Source organism: Chiloscyllium plagiosum, chromosome 13 (genome assembly GCF_004010195.1).
Source record: "Chiloscyllium plagiosum isolate BGI_BamShark_2017 chromosome 13, ASM401019v2, whole genome shotgun sequence".
NCBI classification, from domain to species: domain Eukaryota; kingdom Metazoa; phylum Chordata; class Chondrichthyes; order Orectolobiformes; family Hemiscylliidae; genus Chiloscyllium; species Chiloscyllium plagiosum.
Window position 1 is genome coordinate 45,087,576 of NC_057722.1, and position 16,344 is coordinate 45,103,919.

General features: G+C 40.9%; 1 protein-coding gene across 6 annotated transcripts in view; it reads right to left on the minus strand.

The window, feature by feature from the left end:
* LOC122555960 (polyamine-transporting ATPase 13A3-like) overlaps positions 1-16,344 on the minus strand; it is a 189,421-nt gene that overhangs the window by 31,844 nt on the left and 141,233 nt on the right. For all 6 annotated transcript variants that reach the window (XM_043702270.1, XM_043702271.1, XM_043702273.1 and 3 more), the window contains 3 exons: positions 3,990-4,086; positions 3,772-3,844; positions 1,879-2,056 (listed from right to left, as the gene is read on the minus strand). In XM_043702270.1, the coding sequence (XP_043558205.1) occupies positions 1,879-2,056; positions 3,772-3,844; positions 3,990-4,086 (348 nt within the window). The remainder of the gene's footprint in view (positions 1-1,878; positions 2,057-3,771; positions 3,845-3,989; positions 4,087-16,344) is intronic.

Consider the following 16,344-nt stretch of genomic DNA (forward strand, 5'->3'; position numbering starts at 1 on the left):
TAGAAATTCACCAAAGATCCTCAGATATCACCTTCCAAACTCACAACAACTTCCATCTAGAAAGATAAGGGCAGCAGACATATGGGAACACTACCACCTTGAAGATCCCTTCCTAGACACTTACCATCCTGATTTGGAAATATATCACCATTCCTTCACTGTTGCTGGCTAAAAATCCTGGAATTTCCTCCCTGGTAGCATTGTGGGTCAACCCATAGCAGATGGACTGCAGCGGTTCAAGAAGGCAGCTCACCACCACGTTCTCAAGGGCAACTAGGGATGGGCAGTAAATGCTGGCCAATCAGCAATGCCCACATTCCACAAATGAATTTTTAAAAAAACAGAAATACTTCAGGCCCAAATGATTATCTCAAGTGTTAAATTGTTCAAATGCAGTCAGTAGATAACTTTGGCAGCCAAATGACACAATCACAAAACCTCCCAAAAATAAATGAGCTTTAGTTTCCATTCCAAATTGCTATCCAATGATCCTTGCTGCAAATTTGTACATAGAGTCAGTCATAGTGATATACAGCACGGAAACAGACTCTTCGGTCCAACCTGGCTTTGCTGACCAGATATCCCACCCCAATCTAGTCCCATCTGCCAGCACCCGGCACAGATGTCCAAGCAACATTTAGACCATAAGACACAGGAGTGGAGCTGGAGCTGGACACGCTCCACTGCCAGTATGTCCTTCTTGAGGTGCGGGGCTCAAAATTGGACTCAATATTCTAAATAGGGCCCAACTAGAGCTTTATAAAGTCACAGTAGCACATTGCTGCTTTTATATTCCAATCGTCTTGAGATAAATGACAACATTACATTTGCTTTCTTAATCACAGACTCAACCTGCAAGTCAACCTTTAGAGAATCTTGGACTAGCACTCTCAGATCCCTTTGTACTTTGGCTTTATGAATGTTCTCACCGTTTAGAAAATAGTCCATGCCTGTATTCTTCTTTCCAAAGTGCAAGACCTCGCATTTGCTCACTTTGAAATTCATTAGCCATTTCCTGGACCACTCTCCTAAACTGTTTAAATCTTTCTGCAGCCTCCCCACCAGCTCAGACTACCTGTCTGTCCGCCTAACTTTGCATCATCGGCAAACTTCGCCAGAATGCCTCCAATCCCTTCATCCAGATCACTAATATATAAAGTGAACAGCTGTGGCCCCAACAGTGAATCCCGCGGGACACCACTTGTCACTAGCTGCCATTATGAAAAAGAACCTATTATCCCAACTCTCTGCCTTGGGAGAAGGTTGCCTTGGGATCTTTCAAGGACAGGGTCCTTGCTTTGGTTTGATGACAGCATGAAAACCATGCTTTACAATCCAAGTTCATGCATGTTAAGTATGAGATGGCTATTGTTGTATGAAACGTCATATCTGATTAGAACATTTCATTTTCATGAAGAAAGAACTAAAAGATGATAACTTTAAAAAGAATAAGAATAAAATGCTACTTTCATATTCTTAATTCTGAATAAAACTTGAAACCCCTGCTGGTTCACATACTATTCTCCTGTAACTTGCAATTGCAAATCCAGTAAGTTTAGACTGATGTCTTCTGATTTCTCAGTTAGTGAATTTAATAAACCTGTACAGACCAGCAAGGAAGAGGTTAATTTCCTATTAGTCTTAGGTAAGTCAAGGAATGTTAGCAGTGACGCTCTCCATGTTCCTAGATTAGAGGAGAAAAGTCCCTGAAGAGTTGCACTCTTGATCACAATTAAAAATTCCAAGTAGATGTGTGCATTTACTATCAAATACTCAAAGTACCATAAAGCAACTGATGCCTTTGGAACAGCAATGCAGTCCTGGATCCTTTTTACAAAAATATATCACTTAAAGAAATGCAATTGTTTTTGAACTTACTCAGAATTTGGAGTCCATACTTCATACCAGGTTTGTTGCTTCACCAAAAGAAATCCTGTTGTCTGGAACACAGCACTGATAACAATTTGAGACAGTACTGAAAATATCAGTGAAGCAGAGATTAGGCCGGATGGCAGTTTCTGTGGATCAAGATCTTTCCATGCAGTATTCAGACTCACTAAATGAAAACAAGAACAATATATTTCCTATACAGTTGTGAAGGAAACAATCCACAATTATGTGAGAAAAAACTTTTTTTTGTGATTTAATCAATTAGAATTCCTTTCCGATACTTTTTTTTCCCCTACAGTGCAAAATGGATATCAATGACCCTGTTGAACAAATCCTTTGATAAATTATAGATGGGACACATGTTTACCCATGGTCATTTCATCTAAATAAGGCAATTTATGAAAAATCATACAGTAATTACAAATGAGAATAGTAATTCAGCTTACTTTGGTTCTGCCATCTAGAGTAGCTCTAAAGATTCCCAATTCTACATTATTATAATTTATGGTGGTTATAAAATTATCATAGATTGGGACTGAAACTTTAAACTGAAGGTAATTGAAGAGGCTTGTGTGAATTGCCGAATTTGCCCCTCAGTATATCTGGGTTATTTAATCTTTAAAAATCGAAGTAAGACTCAGATTATTTTCATGAGGACAGTGCCACTTAAAGGCAATGCAGCAATTTCTAAAGTCTACAAGGTATTGTAATTATAAAATTGTAAAAGTTACACTGTAAACTATTCCTTCACTTCTAAGGTGAAATGATGTTGGGATCAAAGATAACTGATCAGCACTTTTACTTAAATAAAAATGGCAGAGAGAGTTATTTTGAGATCAGATTATAGGCTTCCCTATATAGGATCCTAAAGTAGAAATTATCACAGAGAGACACAATTGCAGCTTCGACTTGTGAATCTGCAGCTAAATGAGAAGTATAGCATTTGAGATGGAATTGGCTAGTGCTGCACCTACAGCATAGAAAATGCTGGTTCTTATCGTTTACCAAGCAGAAAGTAGGGAGGCTCTTGCACTTGGTTTAAAGACCAAGTTTGTGAGAAGTTTAGAGAGGCTGTTAGATAATCTAGCTTGAAGCTGGAGGAAAATATCCAGAGAGGCTTTCAGTGTTATACTATTTGATTGTTAAATAATTGTCCAGTATTTGCTTCTACTGCTACATGAAACTCCATTCAATGTACCGTTCAGTCTATGAAATAAGAATTCTCTTTTGATTTTTGCTAATTTGAACCTTTGGTGTCTTGTCCTATTCTTGGCAATTTAAATTAAGCTTCCGCATTCATTATCTTCCATACCATATTCTATCTTTTATACTTCTGTTAGAATGCTTTGGTTATTAATTTTCAAATGGTGCCATGGTCTCTATTACCTCAACCCATAGGGCAGGTGAGGATCCTGATTTAACATCTCAACTGACACATAAGCACACTGTAGTACAAAACTAATGTCTCAACCAATTTCCTTTTGTGCTCAAGTGTCTCGAGTGGGACTTTATCCAGCATTTTATTACTCGTGTCAAATTACAGACCATTGATCCATTTTAAATAATAGAAATCTAATTTTATTTGAAATGTGTCTACTGAAATGATGCCAACACCAAAGAATATACATATGAGAGTTTGGTCCAGCCCAACTGATTACCATTTTCTGATCCATATAATTAAAATCACAATAAAATATTGGAGTTTACACCACATTCAATAAAAAAAGATGTTGGTAAGTGATGCACATTCATCAAAATATGTACTAAAGTTATAAGTACATAGTTCTGATCTACTTCACCACACAACACAAGCTATTAGACAGAACACCAACACTAGGCATATTTTGATAAACGTGTTGCTTCAACAGTCTCAACACTTACTTGTAAAGACAATGGATAGAATGATAGCCAAGTCGATGAAAAGAAATTGTAAATCTCCAAGATTACTGAGTATCTATAAAGGGTTAGAAAGGACAATTATATAAATTATACAATCAAAACTAATATCAAAGAAAAGTACTTGTACCTATTTTGAACTTAACAAGTTTACATGAACAAATTAATGCTTAAAGTTAACTTAAAATAAAACAAATACTTACAGAATACAGTAAGGTAACGGTTAGATACTGGATTATACTGTACAGTGCCATGAACTTGAAAACACAGAATGATGTCATCAAAGCAGCTCTTCCTTCCCTGTTTGACATAAAATAAAGTTTTATCTTCATCTAAATAGTTCAAAAAGAAAATCATCTTAATTTAGATTCATTTTTGCAACTCCAATTACAGGCTACAGAAATTTACTACAGTCATTCATCACTAAACAATAAGACCATAAGAAATAGGAGCCAATTGGCTTCTCAAGCTTACTCTGCCACTCAATAAGATCGCGGCTGATAATACAAGTAAAATAGTTATATTTAGCATACCATGTTGTGAGTATTTACATACTAATTATTTAAATGTGTAATCTAGCAAATTATGCTTTCAAATGTATACTAGAATGGAAGACAGCATCACTTTTGAGGTTTACGTTAGCAGAAGGATTAAGTTAACACTACAACATGAAACAATGAAAATCACCTTGTTTGCTACGTAATAAGAATCAGACACAAGTTTGTTTGCATTAAACATGTAGACAATAGGACTGCTCACAATGAGATTCAGATGCCTGAACCATTCAGGTGATGTAGAGTAATATACCTACAGATGTAGTTTCCCATGTCATCGCAGTGTGCTGATGTCTCCACAATCTCACTTAGCAAAGTTAGGGGAGGGCAGATGTACATCTTGGGAGAGGAAGAGATGAAGGACTCAGTGGCATCCTCCAATGAAGTACAGAATGACAATGGTCACTTAGTGAGAGGAAGGAGGTAGGGCAGTGGCTGACAGATGTGAAAACTTTACTAGGAACAAATTCCAGGCCGAATGAGCCAAGAATAATTGTTTCTTCTGTTATGATTTAAAAACCTGGTCATTGGGAAGCTCTTACGTACATTTATTACATTGAATGAGGAGATGTAATTCAACTTCCCTCTTTTTAATCCTCTCAGTCAATCGCAATAAATACTTTTGGTTCTTTTTAGTATGCAGCCATATCACAGACTAACCAAAACCAAAGGTAATCAGATTAAAAAGGAAGGAGGCAATGAGAAGGCTTTCCGAGGTGAAAAAAAAATTTATTACCTAATCCCAGGAAAAACAATAAAAACATTTCAACAAAAGCATGTAATAGATTTAAAAGGGGATGAATGGCTTGAAGAATTAAGACTATCTATGTGTGGAACCAGAGGTGATAGGCAAGAAACTAAACTATTGGTTTGCATCAGTATTTATTATGGAGAACTTAGGGAAATAAATAGTGATATCTTCAAAAGTGTCCATATCACAGAAGCGGTAGTGCTGGACACCTTAAAATGTATAAAGGTGGATAAATCCCTGGGACCCAGGTGCATTCCAGAACTTTGAGGGAAACTAGGGTATAGAGATTGCTGAGCCTTTTGCTGAGATTTTGTAATTGATAGCCGGAAGACTGGAGTTGACTAATGTGGTGCCATTATTTAAGAAAGGCAGGAAGGAAAAGTCAGGGAACTATGGCGAGTCTGAAGTCGATGGTGGGTAAGTTGTTGAAGGAAATTGAGGGACAGGATTTACATGTATTTGGAAAGGCAAGAGCTAATTCGGGATAGTCAACATGGGTTTGTAGATGGTAAATTGTGTCTCACTAACTTGACTGAGTTTTTTGAAGAAGTGACAAAGACAACTGATGACGGCAGAGCATTAGACATTACCTATATGGACTTCAGCAAGGCGTTTGACAAGGTTCTGCATGGTAGACTGGTTAGCAATATTAGATCACATGGAATCCAGGGGAGCTAGCTAATTGGATACAAAATTGGTTTGAAGGTATGAGATAGAGGGTGATGACGGAGGGCTACTCTTTGGACTGGAGGCCTGTGACCAGTGGAGTGCCGCAAGGATTGGTATTGGGTCCACAGTTTTTTGCCATTTATATAAATGATATGGCTCTGAATATAGAAGGCATTCTCAGTAGGTTTGCAAATGACACCAAAATTGGTGGTGTAGTGGATAGTGAAGAAAGTTATCTCAGAGTACAAGGGGACCTTTATCAGATGGACTGACAGGCCGAGGAGTGGCAGACGGAGTTTAATTTAGATAATTGTGAGGTGTTGCATTCTGGTAAGGCAAATCAGGGCAGGACTTATACAGTTGATGCTAGGGTACTGGAGAGTGTTGCTGAATAAACAGGCCTTGGAGTGCAGGTTCATTGTTTTTTGAAGGTGGAGACAGAGGTAGACAGGGTAGTGAAGAAGGCTTGCCTTCATTGGTCAGTGCATTGAATATAGGAGTTGGGAGGTCATGTCATGGCTGTACAGGATATTGGTGAGGTCAATTTTAGAATACTGCATTCAAGTCTGGTTGCATGGATTGGAGAGCTTGAGCTGTAGGAGGAGCTGAATAGCCTGGGGATTTTGTCCCCCTGGAGCATTGGACGCTGTGGGGTGATCTTAGAGAGATTTATAAAATCATGATAAACTTCTTCTTTCCTAGGTAACGAGAACATTAAACACACATTGCTGATGATATGAGACAATAAATGGTGTACTGATGTCAAAAAAGATCTAAGGGGAGGACTCACCACCCATGGTTAAATAAAGAAGTTAAGGAAAACCCATTCAATTGCAGAAAGGTGAATGGCAGAAGGTCAGTTGATTGGACAGAAAGTAAAGAACAGCACAGAATGACTAATTTATTTTTCCTGATTAATCTTTTAGAATGCAAGAGGAAGCTAGCTGAAAATGTAAAATGGATAATAAGAACTTCTTATGATATTTAAAAAGGAAAAGAATAAATAGAGAGAGTGTTAGTCCAATAGAGAATGAGAATGGTGAATTAACAGTAGATAATATAGAAATGATGAAATGAACAAATATTTTGGTTCAGTCTTCACTACACAGGATATAAAAAACTTTGGAGTAACATAAAGGAAAATACATTCATAAGAGCATTGACTGGCTGGCAGACTGGTTGAACTCTGGTGGAGAATTACCATGGAATGCACAGTAGAACGTATACTTTTGGGTTCCTTGAGAAATGTATCTTCAATGAAATGATCCTTACATATTTCCATTATGTAAGATAAGTACATTTGATACATTTAAAAGCACAGCTGAATGTTGTGGTCCTGTTAGCCGAGCTGGGAATTTGTGTTGCAGACATTTCGTCCCCTGTCTAGGTGACATCCTCAGTGCTTGGGAGCCTCGTGTGAAGCGCTTCTGTGATGTTTCCGCCGGCATTTATAGTGATTTGTATCTGCCGCTTCCGGTTGTCAGTTCCAGCTGTCCACTGCAGTGGCCGGTATATTGGGTCCAGGTCGATGTGCTTATTGATTGAATCTGTGGATGAATGCCATGCCTCTAGGAATTCCCTAGCTGTTCTCTGTTTGGCTTGTCCTATAATAGTAGTGTTGTCCCAGTCGAACGCATGTTGCTTGTCATCAGAGTGTGTGACTACTAAGGATAGCTGGTCATGTCGTTTCATGGCTAGTTGGTGTTCATGGATGTGGATCATTACCTGTCTTCCTGTTTGTCCTATGTAGTGTTTTGTGCAGTCCTTGCATGGGATTTTGTACACTACTGGAACTGACAACCGGAAGCGGCAGATACAAATCACTATAAATGCCGGAGGAAACATCACAGAAGCGCTTCACAGGAGGCTCCCATGCACTGAGGAAGTCGCCTAGACAGGGGATGAAACATCTGCAACACAAATTCCCAGCTCTGCGAACAGAACCACAACAACGAGCACCCGAGCTACAAATCTTCTCACAAACTTTGAGCACAGCTGAATGTTAGAATTTCCTTATACATCTTAATGAGCTCCAACCTGTGCTTAAATTTACGTTTAAAATGAAGCAGCCTAATGTGTTCCCTTATCCCAGTTGAGAAATCAGCTAGGAATTCTCTAGAACTGTCTACCAGAAGCCAATTTTCACTGGTTAACAAACACACTGGGATTCTCATAGTTTCACATCACAATACTTTTGTAAACAGTAACCCCATAAGTCTTGAACCATTCGTTCATCTTGTAAGCGTGATGCTGAAGAGGATACATCAAAACCATCCTGCGGGATAAAGACTATCCCAATCAGATGATTTCTCCCTGTATATCACACAACTCATGAACAGGCCTAAGACTATCACCTTTGGTCCTGAAAATGCCCAGTCTACCTCAGAATACCATGGATAAGATAACTCAAATGTTTAGCAACAGGTGAAACTGTTTTAGGTTGTTCCGATGCAATAGCAACCCAGGTCAAGTTTGCTACCAAAAGGATGCCACGTACAAACAGACCCTACCATCAGTGATACATTTCTCTCCCCAACCCTATCTGCGTTCAGTAAAGACCATTCCCTCCAGGACTTTCTTGCCAGGTCCCCCCACTAACCCACTCTCCAATCCTGGTACCTTCCCCTACCACCGCAAGAATCGCAAAACCTGTGCCCACACCTTCTCCCTCACCTCTGTCCAAGGCCCCAAAGGAGTCTTCCACATCCATCAGAGATTTTCCTGAACTTAACCACACATCATTTACTGTATCTGTTGCTCCCAATGTGGTCTCCTCTACACAGGGGAGACAGGAGGTCTACGTGCAGAATGCTTCAGAGAACATCTCTGACACACGCACATGAAGCAACCCCACTGCCCCGTGGCCAAACACTTTAACTCCCCCTACACTCCCCTAAGGACCTGGGCCTCCTCCATCGCCAAACCCTTACTACCTGTCGCCTGAAAGAAGAACACCTTGTCTTCTGCCTTGGGACCCTCCAACCATATGAGATCAATGTGAATTTCACCAGTTTCCTCATTTCCCCTCCACCCACCTTATCCTAGTTCCAAACTTCCAACTCGGCACCACCCTCTTGAACTGTCAATCTTCCTTTCCACCTATCCGCTCCACCCTCCTCTCCGACCTATCACCTTCACTCCCACCTTCATCTACCTATCGCACTCCCTTTACATTTTTTGCATGGCCATACATGTGGAATAACTTAAATAGTTGACATGTGCATGACTATCATCATTTAGAGGAAATAATATGTGATAAAACTCTTGTCTCTGGGTCAGAAGATCATGTTTCACTTTAGGATCAGAGCAACAAAATCAAAAATGACACTCCAGTACAATGCTGAGGGCGTGCTGCATTGCCAAAAGATGCCATCTCATAAATCAAGTGCTAAAACAAGGTCCCAGCTGCCCTCTTAGGTGGGAATAAATCATCTCATTACATTATTTTTAGGAAAAGTAGAAAAGATACTCCTAGTCATCTGGCCAATATTCAAAATGTAATTAAACTACTAAACATATCTACTCATTATTAGACTGTTACTTGTGAGTAGATGTCACATGTAAATTGGCAACCCATTTCCTTTATTACAACAGTGACTACACTTCATTGGATGCAATGCACTTTGGGACATCTGTGGTCATAAAAGACTCTGGGTAAGAGCAAGTATTTCTTTGGTCATGCAACTTGTCCAATGGAGTTGCCAGAATAATAGTCAACAGAAAGCCAGAGCTCCTCACCACCTGGGAGAGCAACCACCACATTAAGTAGAGACAACATCACCCAGTTCACCTCATGCAAGTACCAATGTTGCAATTCACTGCCAGGTGAACTTCCAAATCCACTGTTTTCTGGAAAGATCAAAAGAAAATAAGAAGGATCCATTTAGTCAGTGGAGTCTGACAAAACAATAACTTGCATTTATATAGCCCCTTCGATATAGTAAAACATCTCAAGGTACTTAACAATTGCTTGTTTGAAGGGGAATGCTGTTGGAGCATCAAGACATCAGTTTCCAGCAAGAGCAACATACATGGCTTCTAATGTATATTTAGTATCTGTCTTCACAAAAGACAGGCACTATACAGATATTGTGGTTAAGGAGGAGGACTGCGAAGAACTGGATATAATAAACATAAGCAGAGTAGAAATCTTAATGAATTTGCATCTCTGAAAGCAGATAAACCACAAGGGTCAGATAAAATACATCACAGATTATTAAATGAAACCAGGGAGGCAATAGCAGAAGGTTTGACCATTACTTTGCAATCCTCACTGGATACAGGTGTAGCGCCAAAGGATTGGAAAGTACTGGAATTGATCAAATAATTTCAGGCCAATAGAGGCACCTCAGTACAGAGCAAATTACTGTAATCAGTTCTAGGAGATGAGATAAGCCTAAAATGGCACGGATTAATCAAGATTGTTCAGCATGGATTTAGTAGGGAAGATGATGTATGACTAACTTGAATAAATGTTTTGAGAAAGTAACAAGGAGGATTGATGAGGGTAGAACAGTTGATACGGCCTACTGAATTTTTACAAAAGTTTCTGAAAATATCCATATGGCAGACTTGTTTTAAAAAAATGACATCCAGAGTCAAACTGGATACAAAACTTATCTTTTGCAAAAAAACAAAGACTAATTGTTGATGGCTGGCTTTTAGGTCTGGAGGACTTTGCAGTAGCGTTCCACAACAATTAGCTTGTCAGTTTCAGTTAGTTAACGATTAAAATTTGAACGAATGATTTTATTTCCATGTGTATTTTACAGTGAGAAAAACAGTAAAATACAGTGAGAAAGCTTTTCCAAGGTTGTCACAATCCAGTGCCATTTTAAATAGTTTTAAGAATAAGAAAGAAAAAGAAATAAATAGCTGAAAGACAGTCTTTTAGTCCTGAGCCAGCTCATGATCAATGACACCTGTGCCGCCATCCCTCCTCCACCTCCTCGCCATCATCTACACTGGACCCAACGAGCATTGCAGTCACCACTCTTCAGGCACCATCTTTCGCCAATGGTCCAATTCTCCTCTGCCACCATCTTGCTGCTACCTGAGCTGGACTGACGAACATCGCAGTTGCAAGTCTCATGGATGCGCTCACCCCAATGTCGTGGTGCCCTTCTGCCACCACTTTGTCGCTGCCAGCATCGGGTCCAATCAACAATGAATTCGCAATCCTCAGGCGCCATCTTTCGCTGCTGGGCCTACCTCACCAACATCATCTCTGCTGATGTAGCAACCACTGATTCCAATGCCAGGTCCCGTGCTCACCCTGGAAAAGTACAATTCAAATCTGCACTGAACTCACTAACTGCTGCCACAAGCCTGTGTTAGGCTCACTCGCCGCCGCGGGGTCTGCGCTGGGCCAACTTGAGTCCGTGCTAGGCTTCCTCACCGCTGCCATGAAGTCGTCACTGGGCTCACTCGCGACCAGGCTGGATTCCATCACCATTGAAATAAGGTCTGTGCTGGGCCCATTCGAGTTCATACTGGGCTCCCTCACTGCCACCACGTGGTCCACACTGGGCCCAATGGCTGCCACCATGAGGTCTGCGCTGGGCCCACTGGCTACCACCACAAGGTCCATGCTGGGCCCACTCACTGCCACCATGACGTCTGCATTGGGCTCCCTCACTGCTTTCATGAGGTTCGCACTGGGCTGGCTCCCTTACCACTGGCATGAGGTCCATCGTGGGCCCATTTGAGTGTATGCTGGGCCCTCTCAAGTCCATGCTGCGGTTCTTTGCAACTGCAATTGCTGTTTAAGCTCAGGACAAGAGGTAAGCATAAAGAAAAAAAGATAAAAGTAGTCAGCAGATGACCTTGCTCAAGAGCCCTACTCTGCTGCCATCTTGATGACACTTCAGCCAAAGTGGTTTTAAGTAAATAGGACAATGCTGAAGAACCACAACAGGATAGGGATGGGAACACAGCAAGCGCAGGGGTGCAGTGATAAGTTAGTAATAAGATGTCTGGAACAGCTAGGCCACACAATCAGGAAAGATAAAGGCAATCTTGGGTAAATATAAACCGCCCATTGCATGCATTGTGGGAAATTAGTAAACTGCGACATTTGTCAATGTACATTGCAAATTGACCTGATAAAGAATTGAATATGTAACCTGTTATGTATAAAATCCAGAAACCTGCAGACTTTATAGAGTTTGGTCTTAGATTCATTTGGCTTGCTCTCCTTACATTTCCTTAAATAAACCATCATTGACCTTGCAATCACAGTCACAGCGGCCAGGTTTCTGGCACTGAGCCTGGCTCTATGACTCAGAAGGAAAGGGGAGAGAATAGGAGAGTGATAATGATAGGAGATTCAATCATGGGAGGAACAGACACATAGTGATAGAAGATTCAATCGTGAGAGGAACAGACAGGAGATTCTGTAGTCTCAGGCGAGGCTCACGGATGGTATGTTGCCTCCTGGTTGCCAAGATCAGGGATGTCTCGAATCGAGTCTACAGGATTCTTAAGTGGGAGGAAGAGCAGCCCGAAGTTGTGGTACACATTGGTAACAATGACATAGGTAGGGAAAGGAAGGAGGACCTGATAGCAAGTTAGATTGGAAGCTAGAAGGCAAGACAAGCAGTGTAATAATCTCAGGATTGCTACCAGTGCCATGTGCTAGTGAGGCTAAGAATAGACAGAGAGTAAAGATGAACGTTTGGCTGCAGGGCTGGTGTAGGAGTGAGGGCATCAGATATATGGATCATTGGGATACTATCTTCTGTGGAAGGCAGAACCTGTACAAGAAGGATTGATTGCACCTGAAGTGGAGGGGCACCAATATCCTGGTCAGGAGGTTTCCCAAGCTCTTTGGGAGGGTTTAAACTAGATTGGCGGTGGGGGGGGGTATGTCCAGGAAGAGTTCCTGACGCAATATGTAGATAGGCTGATTTGGTGCTTGGCAGGTATCAAATCTCTCGATGGAAACCATTTCGATGATAGTGATCACACTTCCCTGACCTTTATTATACAGATGGTTTGGGAAATTGGGGGAAGGGGAATTACAATGCTGCTGACGAGAGGGTAGGCCATTTTGGATTTGGTGCTTGGCAGGTATCAAATCTCTCGATGGGAAACCATTTCGATGATAGTGATCACACTTCCCTGACCTTTATTATACAGATGGTTTGGGAAATTGGGGGAAGGGGAATTACAATGCTATTAGGCAGAACTGGGATGCCTAAATTGGGAACAGATTTTCTCAGGGATATGCACAATAGAAATGTGGAGGTTGATTAGGAAGCACTTGCTGATAGTGCTGGTCAGGTTTGTCCCACTGAGGCAAGAAAGGGATGGTCGATTGAAAGAATCTTGGCTGACAAGGGATATGGAACATCTAGTCAAGAGGTAGAAGGAAGCTTATTTGAAGGTTGAGGAGGCAAGGATCAGACAAGGCTTTTGAGGGTTATAAGGTAGCCCGGAAGGAACTGACAAATGGACTTAGGAGCGCTAGAAGGGGGCATGAAAAAACTTTAGCGGGTAGGATTAAGGAAAACCCGAAGGTATTCTACACTTGCGTGGGAAACAAAAGGATGGCCAGAGTGAGGGTAGGGCCATTCAGGGACAGTGGCGGGAAATTGCGCCTGGAGTCGGAGGAAGTAGGAGAGGTCCTTGGTGAATACTTTGCTTCAGTATTCACTACTGAGAGGGACCTTGACATTTCTGAAGACAGTGTGAAAAAGACTGATAGGTTAGAACAGGCTAATATTGGAAGGAGGATTTGCTGGAAACTTTGAAAAACATGAGGATAGAAAAATCTCCTGGGCTAGACGGGATATACCCTAGGTTACTACAGGAAGAGAGGGAAGAGATTGCTGCATCTTTGGTAATGAACTTTGCGTCCTCACTGTCCACTGAACAGTGCCAGATGATTGGAGGGTGGCAAATGTTATTCCCTTGTTCAAGAAATGTAATAGGGATAATCCTGAGAATTACATACCAGTTAGTTTTACGTCAGTGGTGGACAAAATATTGGAGAGGATTCTGAGAGACAGGATTTATGATAACTTGGAAAATCATAGTTGATTAGAGATAGTCAGCATGGCTTTATGAAGGGCAGGTCATGCCTCACAAACCTTATTGAATTCTTTGAGGATGTGACAAAACACATTGATGAAGTAGAGCAGTGTGGATGTGGTGTACATGGATTTTAGTGTGGTGTTTGATAAGGCTCCCCATGGTAGGCTCATTCAGAAAGTAAGGAGATATGGGATACAGGGAAATCTGGCTGTGTGGATACAGAATTGTGGTTCCAGAACCGCTCCATACAGAACACCACTGGTCACTGAGCTCTAGGCTGAATACTTTCCATCTACAACCACCCTCTATTTTCTATGGGCCAGCCAATTTAGAGGAGATGTCACAGGTGGGTTCTTTACACAGAGAGTGGTGGGTGTGCGGAATGCACTGCCAGCAGTGGTGATAGAGTCAGATACATTAGGGACATTGAAGTGAGTCTTGGATAGGCACATGCAAGATAGTACAATGAACGGTATGTAGATTAGTCTGATCTTAGAGTAGGATAAAAGACCGGCACAACATCGAGGGCTGACAGGCCTGTGCTGTATGTCCTATCTATACTTGAGTCTCATATTAATTTGTCAGGCTAAACAACAAGTGGCTGCAGTAGTTGGCATGATCTCGTGTCACACACCTGGTACCGGCACTGCATTCAGGTATGTTCTAATTTACTACCCATAATCAGGAAAGAGGGGCGCACCAGACTGACATGGATGAGACCCAAAGGATCTGAAGGAAGACTCAGGGCAGGAGATGACAGATAAAGAGGCCAAACCATGCTGGTGGGACGGGAGAGCCAAACTGCACAGATAGGTCAGACTTCTCGGAGCCCGTCACAGAGCAGATGAGCTAAAAGCTATGCCAGTCAAGAAATTAAGACCGCTGGACAGGCAACTATCTTTGAAAAAGACAAGATGTGTTTTCTGGGGAGAAGTCAGAAAGCAATATTTACAATAGAATTTGTTCAAGGTCACAAAATATTTTGGAATGTACATGAGCTACTAGGTTTATCTGTGTATTCTTTGTTCCTTTTCCTGGGCAACCATCAAAAACAAAATCAAGAAAAAGAAATAAAAGAAATAATAATTGAGTCCAGTCAACCATACATGGATAATTTTAATGAAAACAAGTTCAGAAGAATAATGTAGGTTATATTGAAGGGAAAATGCAGATGAAATTGCATTGGGACATTTGAAAGCTTGGGAACTATAATAAGAATAGTAAGGAATATCTGTAAACTGGATACCGTTTAAGAGAACTTTAATATCTTTTAGGTCATTTGATTGGGAAGTTAAAAAATTTGTGTCTAAATTCCAACAATCAAGAATTGTGTAACAGAATGATATCAGGTGACTTAAACAGTAGATGGGCAAAACTACCACAGAAATGGAATGAGCAGTTCTGATGTCTAGTATCCTAATGGGACTCAGTGGAGCACTCAGTTTAATAACAATGAAGTAGGGGCTGTGAGAGAATTAAACGATTTGTGAGAAAATTGTGCAAGCATCAGTATGGACTGAGAAAGAGAGTTAGGTATGTTCACATCAAATATGACATGGAAGTAGAGGTAGGAACAGAATAGGTTGAGGAGATAGTTTGGAGATTTTAGGAGATAAGATCATTTTAGGAGATAAGATCATGGCAAAGATTGTGCTGGAGAAGCTTGAATTCATGGCAAAGTAGATAGGACCTTATGAAGTGAACATAATTAGTGATACATTTGCCTATATAGACACAAAAGGAAACAGGTACTTGGGAGCAGTGGTCACAGTTGAAACTTATTACTAAATGATTTTGTTTATTAGCATTGACCACAACCAATCTGTGACAACTGGGAGGTCATTTACTTACTGCCAGCAGCATGTTCGTGTACTGATGGCCATGGATATGGTGGCAAAAAACAGAGTTCAAATGGCATTCATCAAGAAACAGGACCTCCCAGGGGAAAAAAAAGATGGCCTCACATTCCAGACTAGTGACTGGGAAGAATCCCAGAGTACTGGACAAAGGCCTTGGCCCATTAGAACATCAAACCATTACACCACACCACATCACAACAGTATTAACTACGAAGAAAAAGATGCTGAGACTACAAATAATTGACCCTCACCTTCCAGCTTTAAACCCAGGACCAGAAAATGGACTGGTGTTGGTTAAGTATGATAAAATTCTATATATTACGTCATGAACTAGTACCCATTGATCTAAACATCTCCAATACTAGGTTTCTTAAGTGATTTCATACTCAAGCATGAAATACAGCTTTGGTAAAACAAGTGACAACACAGGTGGCTTGGTTTAATGGTGGAGATTTAATAGCTGCATTCTGTTCGAGGAAACAGTCGACTGAAACACAGCCTGGTCAATGATGTCACGGTAACATTTAACACAGGGATCTCAGTAGTAAATTTTATTGAGTTGGCAACAGAGGACTAAAAGGTTCATAAACTTAAGAAAATTCAGGAAAAAGGACAATGGATTCAGAATATTCAACCCGATACAGACTAAAAGCTGATATACATAATTCAGAGCTTGCCTAGAGAGAGT